Raw genomic sequence first — 11,424 nt, forward strand, 5'->3', positions numbered from 1 at the left:
TGGCCACGGTGAGGATGGGATGCTGGATTTGGAAGGGCCGGCAGCCCGACCCAGCAAGGGCCGTTCTTAGATGTTCTTAAGAGAGTCTCAATGGGGATGCAAGCCCACAACTTCTACAAGTAGCATGTGGGTGGTGGGTTGGAGAGGTCCAAGGTAGACTGTGCCTCACCAGGGAGGTGCTGAGCCAATATCTGTGCCAATAACCTGATTTGCTCCCACAAACGGTGGTTTGCTATTCAACGGTACACGCTTTGTGCTTGTTCTCACAAGTTATTCCGCATGCCTTTTTTTTTTCCTGGAAGGAGGGGGGGAAGGTTGTTCTCTGTGCTGTGTGATGACCTCTTGCCTTTCTCAGGCTTCCCCTCGCACCTCACTCGTTGCAGCCATGTTGTAAACTGCGGCTTGTTGCTATTGCTTCTGTGACACCCGCCTTGCCTTGCTCTGTTCCGTACCGCTTTTTCGTTTGTTTGTTTGTTTTGTACATTTCTGTTGAACTTTTATTTTATTTTTGGTCATGGTGATCAAAGAGAACAGAACCTTTTAAACATATCCATTTTATTAAAATTATAATTATAATTATTATAATTATTATTATTAATATAATGTTTACTACCTGAACTGATCAATGAAGTAAACTAAAAGTTTTAAAAAGCCGAAACCATGCTTCTTTGTCATTGATCACTCTGTTAAATTACTTTCCATAACACAGGGGTTGTCGAACTTTTAAAGTCCGTGGGCACATTTTGAGACGGTGTCGTGGCCGCCAGTCACAAAATGGCTGCCGTGACGTGTGTGGCATAACACAAAATGGCTGTCTTGTCATAGCAAAAGACAAAATGGCTGCCGTGGGGTGGGTGTAATCACATTACATGGCTGTCTTGAGGGCATGGCAAAAGACAAAATGGCTGCCACATCTAAAAGAGCAGGAGGAGAGTCAGGAACATAAAATGGTGTGGGCATGCCACCCCATCAGTGGAGGAAAAGGCACTTACATCAGTTTCCGCTAGGCTCCCTCGCAGTGGGAAGCTCTTTGATTCTCTTATCTGTTCAGAATGGAAGGGAGGATGGGTGTCTGATCCACTGAAAGGTGGGCATCTTTAAAGCGGTGTGTCCAATGTAACAGAGGATGAGCCAGTGCAAACAGGAACTGAGCCAACAGTCTCTTGGGCCTTGTGGATTTTTGAGGGGATATTTACTAAGACCTTTGGTTGGTGCCATAGGAGATACCCACAGGTATCGTATCAGTGAGTCCTCCCATAGCAGAACAGGGATGCTTAAGGAATTTGATCTTAGTGAATTCTTATTTTAAAAAAATCACCTGAACTCAATGCTGGCTCCAGAACTTGAATAGCCCTTGGGTAAGTGGGTTAAACCACAGAGCCTAGGACTTGCCGATCAGAAGGTCGGCGGTTTGAATCCCCGCGACGGGGTGAGCTCCCTTTGCTCGGTCCCTGCTCCTGCCAACCTAGCAGTTCAAAAGCACGTCAAAGGGCAAGTAGATAAATAGGTACCACTCCGGCGGGAAGGTAAACGGCGTTTCTGTGCGCTGCTCTGGTTCGCCAGAAGCGGCTTAGTCATGCTGGCCACATGATCCGGAATCTGTACGCTGGCTCCCTCGGCCAATAAAGCGAGATGAGTGCCGCAACCTCAGAGTCGGCAATGACTGGACCTAATGGTCAGGGGTCCCTTTACCTTTAAGTGACCAGCAGTGATCCCCCATCCCAAAGTGGGGGCCCCTCCTTCCCATTTCTGTTTCCACTAGTGTGCCCTTTCTGCTTCCAAATAAGTACAACAACTCCCATCAGCTCGTGACAGCACGGCGAATTGTCCAGGATGATGGAACATGTCGTATAATGCACAGTGGGCGGCCATAGTTTCCCTGTTCATGGTGTAGCCTCAGATCCCCATTGCAGAAATCTACCATCCTAGCATGTGTAAAGTGTTGAAGTTGTGACAGGGACACACGATGGAGTAGGCAGGGATAACCCTTCTTCCCTTCATCACACAAAGCTTGAAGGTTTAGACTCTCTGGCGAATGTTGAGCTCAGTCCATTTGAGAGCTGAAGAGCAGCAATCTCCAAGGCTGCATCTGGATGACAAGAGGGAGCAAGTCCACATACAGAAGTGTGGGTGCCATTCAGGAAGGCTAGACTTTATACTATACACCAGCCCAATCCCCTGAACTGTTAAGTGCACTGCCCCACAGATTGTACATCATCGCAGACTAGCTTCCATTTGAATGAGTGGTGGAATCTTTGGACAGATGTTTTGTGGCCACAGCAGTCTGGATCCTGAAACAACCTAAGCCTGCGAAGTTGAGCAAAGAGAATTCCTTGCTTCCCTCCCTTCCTGACCCTTGAATGCAATGACTTCAGTCTTGTTCAGATCCAAAGCGTTGGCCGGCTCTTGCAGCGAGAGGACTATCACCATCAGTCATGGTAAGTGAGCAAGAAGCTTCATGACCTGGATTGAAATATCTACATAGCTATATCTAGATTCTTCTATGGGAAGCCACTTGGAGATGGTCTTGTTTTATTGGGTGGCCTGCATATGCAGTCAATAAAATCAATAAATTATATCAGGGTTGGGGAAACGTTTTCAGTCAGGGTTCACATTCCCTTCTGGACAACCTTCCTTGGTTGTCAGACAGAGCAACATATGGAGTATCCACCTTTGTAGAGAAGGCTAGATTCTACTAGGGATGGGTAAATCTGCCAGTTTGAGTTTCTCATTTTTTCCACCCATAATAATCCAGTTCTCCAGATTTCCACGCCAGTATGTGATTTTTTTAAAAAAAGTCCTCATGAAAATTCAACAAGATTTTTGCATGAATCCCTCCAGTGGACCCATATGTACACAATTTTGCCCAATGTACACATTTTATGTAAAGCAATTTCCCCTTACACAGTGCATTTTTGTCTCCTATTTTCACCAATACACTTTACCCTGTGTTTTTGTGCATGTATGACTTGGATGGAGAACAGCACTGCAAAATTTAGAGAGGTGCACATTTCAAAGCATGACTGGGTTCTGGTTGACAGGATGTGGTGGAACTCCGTCCTTAACTAAGGGCGACATATGCTTTTGGTGTCAAGTCATCAGAGTCTATCAGTCCTTGTGGTCAGTCCTACCCTTGACTCGACGAGTGCACAAATTTGCTCATCCTGAGTGAATGTTTGAGAGGAATCGTGTGCAGAAAGCATCTGCAGATCTGTTGCACAACTGCATGGACCTCCTCTTCCTTCCCTTCCACATTTATGGCAGAGACGTGGGCCCTTGTCTGCACCACTTTTAACAATCATGGCTCGCCCCAAAGAATCCTGGAAAATATAATTTGTTAAGGGTGCTAAGAGCTATTAGGAGCACAAAGATGGAAAGAAGATAAAGTCCCTACCGGAGAAGAATGGCAAATTGAGTTGATGGACTATGCCGAAATGGCAAAACTGACCGGAAGACTTGGGAATCAGGAAGACCAAAACTTTAATAAAGAATGGGAAAAAATTATAATTCACCTCAAAGGCCACTGTGAGCAGTTGAAAACGTTAGCAGGATTGCAGTAATGCTTGTAATGTAATGAGAACTATGGACACAATGGAATTATTTAAAAAATGGATTATTAAAATAAAGATGCAGCAGAAAAGATTTAACAACAGAACCCATGGAGGGGAAGGTTTGTAGGACTCTTGTAACTTTGAATGTGTTGTGGTATGATTGTAAACTCAAACATGTAAAATCATTCATATATATTCATACACACACACATACACACATATGAGTTATTAGGAGACAACTATTCCCCTTACAGAGCTACAATTCCCAGAGTGCTATAATAATCAATCCCTCTTTCCAGGGAACTCTGAGAATTGTAACTCTGTGAGGGGAATAGGGGTCTCTTAACATCTCAGCATCCTGAAAAAGCTAAGTTTCCCAGGATTCTCTAGGGTTTCGGACTGGGGTTCTTCCCAACCCTACGTGAAGTTACTGGGGTTTGAACCTTCTTCTTCTTCTTCTTCTTCTTCTTCTTCTTCTTCTTCTTCTTCTTCTTCTTCTTCTTCTTCTTCTTCTCTCCTCCTCCTCCTCCTCCTCCTCCTCCTCCTCCTCCTCCTCCTCCTTCTCCTTCTCCTCCTCCTCCTCCTTTTCCTTCTTCTCCTTCTTCTCCTTCATCATCATCATCATCATCATCATCATCATTTATTTATACCTCGCCCATTTCCCCAGCCACTCTGGGCGGCTTCCAACAAAATATTAAAAATACACTAAAAATACAGGACCTCTGCCACCTCCCTTCCTTATGTTCGTATTTCTGAATCCCTGCTAGTGAACTATTGCAGAATCTGAAGAAGTGTGCATGCACACGAAAGCTCATACCAATAACAAACTTAGTTGGTCTCTAAGGTGCTACTGGAAGGAATTTTTTTATTTTATTGGAGAATTGTTTTCTTATTTACCATTCTGCCACAACCGGGAGTGCTCCTGAGTGCAATTCCATTTTTGAGCATGAGGCGAAAACCAAGTCTTTCAGTCAGCAGGGAAGAGGCATCAGCTTGCAAGGACAAGCTTGTGGGATCTCCGCAGAATGACGGGTTAGGAACAGGCTTCCCCTTATCTTTCTGGTGCAGGCAGTGGATTTATCAGGATTGCTCAGCCATGCACTTACTACTTCTCACACAGCTGGCCAGCATTCAGCTTGGGTTCTCATTCTGCAGAGGAGCAAGCTGAGAGTGGTAAGTCTAAAACCATTTCCCCCACAGGTACATAGGGAAACTGTCCTGTGTCAGGTCAGGTTGTTTGTCCATCTAGAGCAGCGTTTCCCAAACTTGAGTCTTCACCTGTTTTTTCATGAGCCAGGACTGAGCTGTGCTCCAACATCTTCAGTGACTCTGCAAGGAATTCTCAAGGAAGTCTCTTGGGTCGTTTGGCGCATCTTTGCAATTCCCCTAAGGATATCACAGTCTCAAGAGTTATTTTCCACCTTGGGCTCTTTTGGGAGGAAGGGCAGGGTATAAATTTAATATATAATGATAATATACAGTATACCGACTCTAGAGCAGTGGTACTCAAACTTTTTCCTCTGGGCCACACTTTCCGATTAAAAATTTGCTTGCGCCACACCCAATTCTTTTATCGATAAGAAATGCACTGGAAAACAAAAAGAAACAGCTCCTAGCAGCGCTTGATTTGGAAAAGATATCTATCCATATTTGGCAAATTTTTAAAAGTCAATACTACACTGAAATGTTTAAATATCTTTGTCCTTGAATCTTACCACCACACCAAGATGCAATCACAAACTTCTAAGATTGAGACTTGTCAATCTAATAAGTTGTATGCTTCCTTTATTCCGTTGTATTTATCCCTGCCGAGGTACCTGGTAGATTTACCAAACGTTAAAATGAGGGTAGCCTTTATGCAGGCAAGACTAAATGTCCTTCTATTAGCAGATTGGATGGGCCAACATAAAGGAGTTCCTAAGGAGGACAGAGTTTGTGGCTGCAACTCTGTGTCCATAGAAGACATAACTCATGTACTCCTTGAATGCCCTTTTTATAATCTTAGACGCAACTACACCCACACATTGCTACTACATCCACACATCGTAGAAGGGTAGGTCATTTCTTGCAAAGACCTGTTTTCTGTTGTCTGATGTAGAGAAGTTATCTATCCTTTAAAAGCTAAAGGTAAAGGATCCCTGACAGTTAAGTCCAGTTGCAAACGACTCTGGGGTTCTGGCACTCATCTCGCTTTACGGGCTGAGGGAGCCGACGTTTGTCCGCAGACAGTTTTTCTGGGTCATGTGGCCAGCATGACTATGCCGCTTCTGGCGAAACCAGAGCAACGCACAGAAACGCTGTTTACCTTCCCGCCAGAGAAGTACCTAGTTATCTACTTGGACTTTGACGTGCTTTCGAACTGCTAGGTTGGCAGGAGCTGGGACCGAGCAACGGGAGCTCACCCTGTCGCGGGGATTCGAACCGCCGACCTTCTGATCTGCAAGCCCTAGGCTCAGTGGTTTAGATCACAGTGCCACCTGCATCCCATCTATCCTTTAGAACATCCAAATTTCTTACTAAGGCTCTGCAAATTCATGTAACAAAATTTAAAGGGGGTATGGGAAATGATTTATCCTCTAAAGGTCGGGAGTAGAAATGTAAGCCACTTTTAGTAGCAGTATTCTTGTTATTTGTAACGGCTGTTTGCTAAAACACAATAGGTAAAAGGTAAGGTAAGGTAACGCGGGACATGGGTGGTGCTGTGGTCTAAACCACTGAACCTCTTGGGCTTGCCAATCAGAAGGTTGGCGGTTCGAATCCTCGCGACGGAGTGAGCTCCCGTTGCTCTGTCCCAGCTCCTGCCAACCTAGCAGTTCGAAAGCACGCCAGAAAGTGCAAGTAGATAAATAGGTACCACTCCGGTGGGCAGGTAAACGGTATTTCCGTGCGCTGCTCTGGTTTTGCCAGAAGCGGCTTAGTCATGCTGGCCACATGACCCGGAAAAACTGTCTGTGGACAAACGCTGGCTTCCTCGGCATGAAAAGCGAGATGAGTGCCACAACCCCAGAGTCGTCCACAACTGGACTTAACTGTTAGGGGTCCTTTACCTTTTTTTCCAAGGTAAGGTAAAGGGCCCCTGGATGGTTAAGTCCAGTCAAAGGCGACTATGGGGTTGCAGTGTTCATCTCACTTTCAGGCTGTTTGTCCACAGACAGTTTTCTGGGTCATGTGGCCAGCAGGACTAAACCGCTTCTGGTGCAGCGGAACACTATGATGGAAAGCAGAGCACACGGAAACGCTGTTTCCCTTCCCGTCTCAGCAGTACCTATTTATCTACTTGCACTGGTGTGCTCCCAAACTGCTAGGTTGGCAGGAGCTGGGACAGAGCAACAGGAGCTCACCCCATCGTGGGGATTTGAACCGCCGACCTTCTGATCGGCAAGCCCAAGAGGCTCAGTGGTTTAGACCATAGCGCCACCCGCGTCCCTAAAACACAAGAAACTGAACTGCAACACCACATTTGCCATCCTCTCCTGCCACACCAATGTGGCACATCTCACCCTCTGAGAACCACTGCTCTAGAGATATGGGCGCTGCCTTCTTTCAAGTCAGGCCATTGGCTCATCTGTCTCTCCATTGTCTGGCCCCAGTTCTGCAGGACTTTAGGCACAGATCTTTTCTAACCTGACTTGGAGACACTGGGGATTGGAGCTGGGATGCTCTGCCACTGAGCTAGCACTTGTGTCTCAAAGCGATGTCTTCAAAACTCACCCGGCTCTGGGTATCAAAGAGCTTCTAAGAGATCAGTGCTCTGTCTGATATGGAGCCAACTATTCTGGTCCCATAGAAGCAACAGATGAAAGAATAAGCAATGGGATACTTTCTGTCTCTCTCCTGACCGGTGTGTCAGCTGATGAAAGAATACACAAGGTTTTGAGTTACGGAAAACTCTTTAAACGGGCTGCGATCCCTTTGTATGGGCTTTTTGAACAGCTCTTCTTACACTAACCTCCTGCTTCTCATTCTCCCCCCTCCAAATCTCTTGTGTTGGTAGATTTAAAAGTATTCCTCCCAAAATATGTGACCTCTGGTTCATCCTCATTCCTTTCCTGCGGAGGGGAAGTTCTGCTCATCGAATGAGCCTTCCCTGCTCCTTTCCTTTGGCAGCTCCCTGCTGAAAATGTGCTCCTGGGTCTTGGGCAAGCTTTGGGAATGGGGCAGTGAGTGTAAATGGAGGGAGGAAATGGACACAGTGCTCCTCCCATTCCATTAACAGAGAAGCAACCCAGGAACCATCTGAAGGAGTCTTCCTTTGAGTCATGTAAAGGGAAGGACTTTAGCTCAGTGGCAGAACATCTGGTTTGGATGCAGAAGTTTCTAGGTTCAACTCCTGGTGCCTCCAGGTAGCACTAGGGAAATCCTGGAGAGACACTGCCAGTCCGTGTAGACAATACTGAGCTAGCTGGACCAATGTTGTGATTGGTATATGGTAGCCTTCTATTATATTTTGGGATGTGGAATGCGCTGTGGGTTAAACCACAGAGCCTAGGACTTGCCGATCAGAAGGTTGGCGGTTCGAATCCCTGCGACAGGGTGAACTCCCGTTGCTCGGTCCCTGCTCCTGCCAACCTAGCAGTTCGAAAGCACGTCAAAATGCAAGTAGATAAATAGGTACCACTCCGGCGGGAAGGTAAACAGCGTTTCCGTGCACTGCTCTGGTTTGCCAAAAGCGGCTTAGTCATGCTGGCCACATGACCCGGAAGCTGTATGCCGGCTCCCTCGGCCAATAAAGCGAGATGAGCGCCGCAACCCCAGAGTCGGTCATGACTGGACCTAATGGTCAGTGGTCCCTTTACCTTTACCTTATGCTTCTATTTAATACAGCCTTTTATCTTAATTTAGGACTGGTTTTTTTTAGAGGAAGGGGCATAGCTCAGTGGTAGAGCACCTGCTCTGCATGCAGAAGGTCTCAGGTTCATTCCCTGGCAGGTGGGTCTGGGAGTGATTCGTGCCTCGAACCCAGGATAGCTGCTGCCAGTCAGAGTAGGCAGTGCTGAGCTAGATAGACCAATGGTCTGACTCAATATAAGGCAGTTTGGTTGGCAGCACCAAATACTAGCAAGAAAAGAAAAAGGGTACCGGGCAATTGAATTTTATAAAATAGTAAAATGACCAATGTACGGGGCATCAATAGAGAGTTAAAAGACTTGGGGCACAAATTTGCATATGATGTGCATGCGTTTTGCATGTGCTGATTTACTTTTAAAGGTGCAAATTTAGGATGCTTTTCAGAGGGAGGAAAACAGGCTTTGGCTGCCAGAGCTTACTCTGAGCTATGGGGCATTTGCAGAATTTTCTGGGCCCTGTACTTTTGGGTGGGTCAGGCCATTTCCCCCACCTAGGCTGAATCTAGACACACACACACACACACACACACACACAAACACACACACACTCTGCGAAAATGCTTTAATTTTTAAAAATATATATACTGTATATATTGAATTTGCCATTAGCTCACCATCGCCATCTAGCACCACATTTGTACAATGCACTTAAAACTCACTCAAAACATTAGATTTGCAGCTGTATAGATGAATCCCTACACCCTGTTATCACAAATGGCTGCTTGTGTACTATGAAAAGTAAAGGAGGTACCTTTGGTCAAGTTAAGATGACAAGCAGCTGGGGTCACACTGATTTTGCGCAGGGATGAGAAAACCTGTCAATTCTTATTTCTCTCAGTTTCCCATTTTTCTACTCTTAAGTTCATACCAGAGATGGAGAGAACAGTGTTGTCTCCCCCGCCCCATACTGTTGCGACTCCAACTCCCATCAGCCTCAGCCAGTATGGCCAAGAGTCAGAGGTGATGAGGGTTGGAGTCCAGCAACATCTTGAGGTCCACCGTTTCCCTGATTTAGATGGCCTGCAATGTTGACCCTGTCCTTCCATTCCCTTGAGTGATTGACCTGGTATGTGTGATGGTAGTGCTTTGGTCTAACTGGCCAATTCAGTAACTGCGATTCAGTATCCCTGTAATGAGCGGCACCTGGGAATGGTTTCTTATGCTTCAGGTATCATGCAACTGGTAGCAGTGGTTATATATTCTCATGACCACTGCTCTTGTGCATTCTTCTAATTTATGGGGTATGTACCTTTGTTCTTCTTATTGTAGTTGTAGCATATGAAGAAGAGTTTGGATTTGATATCCCGCTTTATCACTACCCGAAGGAGTCTCAAAGCGGCTAACATTCTCCTTTCCCTTCCTCCACCACAACAAACACTCTGTGAGGTGAGTGGGGCTGAGAGACTTCAGAGAAGTGTGACTAGCCCAAGGTCACCCAGCAGCTGCACGTGGAGGAGCGGAGACGCAAACCCGGTTCCCCAGATTACGAGTCCACCGCTCTTAACCACTACACCACACTGGCTCTCACCACACTGGTCATACAAAATATGGGTTGTAATGTGTGAAATTTATATAGTTTTCATGTACACAGGTCATTGTTTCATATTTGAATTCTTTTGTAGTTGTGCTGAAGAAGATTCCAGCGAAACAGTCAGATTATCTGGAATCACTGTCTTACGTTGTTATTCACTTACTACTTCGGCACCATGAACGCCTAAAAAAGTTTTACCGCTTAGCCCACAGGATAGCATCTATTCCTTTGTTTCAACCATAGACTTATTATACTTCTACGGACTTTCAAAGATTGACAGACGTGTGTTTGTTTGATTTCAAATATATTAGAGAATTTACAAGTGTACACATTTTCTTTTTGTTGTAGTAAATCATGTATATTATGGAATAAGAATTGCAGTGCTATCTAGTATACCGGTCTTCGTGTTGCTTGTATTGTTTGTTGGTCCAACTGGCGACTCTTGTGTCTTTTAGGGTGGAAGATGATTTTCCTCCGGCTCCTCCTTCTCCTCGTCTTCCTCCCTCTCGTCACTCCAACCTGCCCTGAGCCCTGCCTGTGTGCCTCCACTCTCATTGACTGCACCGCAAAAGATCTTATGCACAACAACCTCCCCACCTCCTTCCCTCCCTCAACCACCAAGCTCTACCTCAACCACAACAATCTCACCTCCATCCCCAATGGGCTCTTTGACAACCTGAAAGACCTCCAGGTGGTTCACCTGTGGGCAAACCCCTGGGAATGTGACTGTCACATCCTCTACCTGCGCTCCTGGCTCCAGTGGCAGCAGAACCGGAGCTTTTACAGGAACGTCATATGCTTATCCCCCTCCCATCTTCAAGGCAGGATCATCAGCTATTTGTCGGAGGATGAGATCATTTCCACCTGTCAGTACTGGTATTGTGGTGTGGCGCTCATCTCTCAGATGTGCCTTTTCATCTTCCTCCTCGTGCAAGCGGTCCTGCTTCTCCTGGTCATCGTCTACCTGCGTAGAATTCGAAGGATAGCCAAGGAAGCCAGGCGAACGGTCACCGAATTCGACGAACGGGAAGATACGTGGTCGATTCATTCTCGAAAGGGTGCAGACTGATCAATGGGTTGGATGTGTGGGAGAAGAGGGGAGTTCAGCAGAAGTCCACTTGTGGATGAGATGGCTTTGTTTCAGTAGTATTGAAAACAAAAATACGCAATATTCAGGTGGTTTTTTTTTTTAATTGGCTTTGTATGAGATAACAGTGTCATCAACACAAAGGAGAATAAAGACTTTAGTTAGCCCAGTCTTAGGTGGATGAGATGGTATGGGGAAGGTCCGTCAAATATAGATTAAATAAGATGGGAGCAAGAACACATCCTTCTGTCAGTGAGATGTCCCTGGTTAAATCAGTGGACCTTCACTAATGTGTTATGGTACCGTGATTGGATCAAAAGTACAGTGGTACCTCTGGTTACAGATGTGTCAGGTTACAGACTCCGCTAACCCAGAAATAATACCTCGGGTTAAGAACTTTGCTTCAGG

At 45.9% G+C, this 11,424-nt stretch overlaps 1 protein-coding gene across 3 annotated transcripts; it reads left to right on the forward strand.

Annotated features, from left to right (window-relative positions):
* The first annotated feature begins 1,230 nt into the window (after nucleotides 1–1,230).
* Nucleotides 1,231–11,122, forward strand: GP1BB (glycoprotein Ib platelet subunit beta). 3 transcript variants are annotated; one of them, XM_053369292.1, is made up of 2 exons: nucleotides 1,231–2,438; nucleotides 10,385–11,122. In XM_053369292.1, exons 1-2 carry the CDS (start codon nucleotides 2,366–2,368, stop codon nucleotides 10,996–10,998), a joined length of 687 nt encoding a protein of 228 aa, XP_053225267.1. In that variant the 5' UTR covers nucleotides 1,231–2,365; the 3' UTR covers nucleotides 10,999–11,122. The 3 variants fall into 3 exon arrangements, 2 of the variants coding, with proteins under 2 accessions (XP_053225267.1, XP_053225268.1); XR_008328043.1 differs by lacking the exons at nucleotides 1,231–2,438; nucleotides 10,385–11,122 and adding exons at nucleotides 4,303–4,724; nucleotides 9,668–9,911; XM_053369293.1 differs by lacking the exon at nucleotides 1,231–2,438 and adding an exon at nucleotides 4,303–4,724.
* The last annotated feature ends 302 nt before the right edge of the window (nucleotides 11,123–11,424 follow it).

This window comes from Podarcis raffonei, chromosome 16 (genome assembly GCF_027172205.1).
Source record: "Podarcis raffonei isolate rPodRaf1 chromosome 16, rPodRaf1.pri, whole genome shotgun sequence".
Lineage (NCBI taxonomy): Eukaryota > Metazoa > Chordata > Lepidosauria > Squamata > Lacertidae > Podarcis > Podarcis raffonei.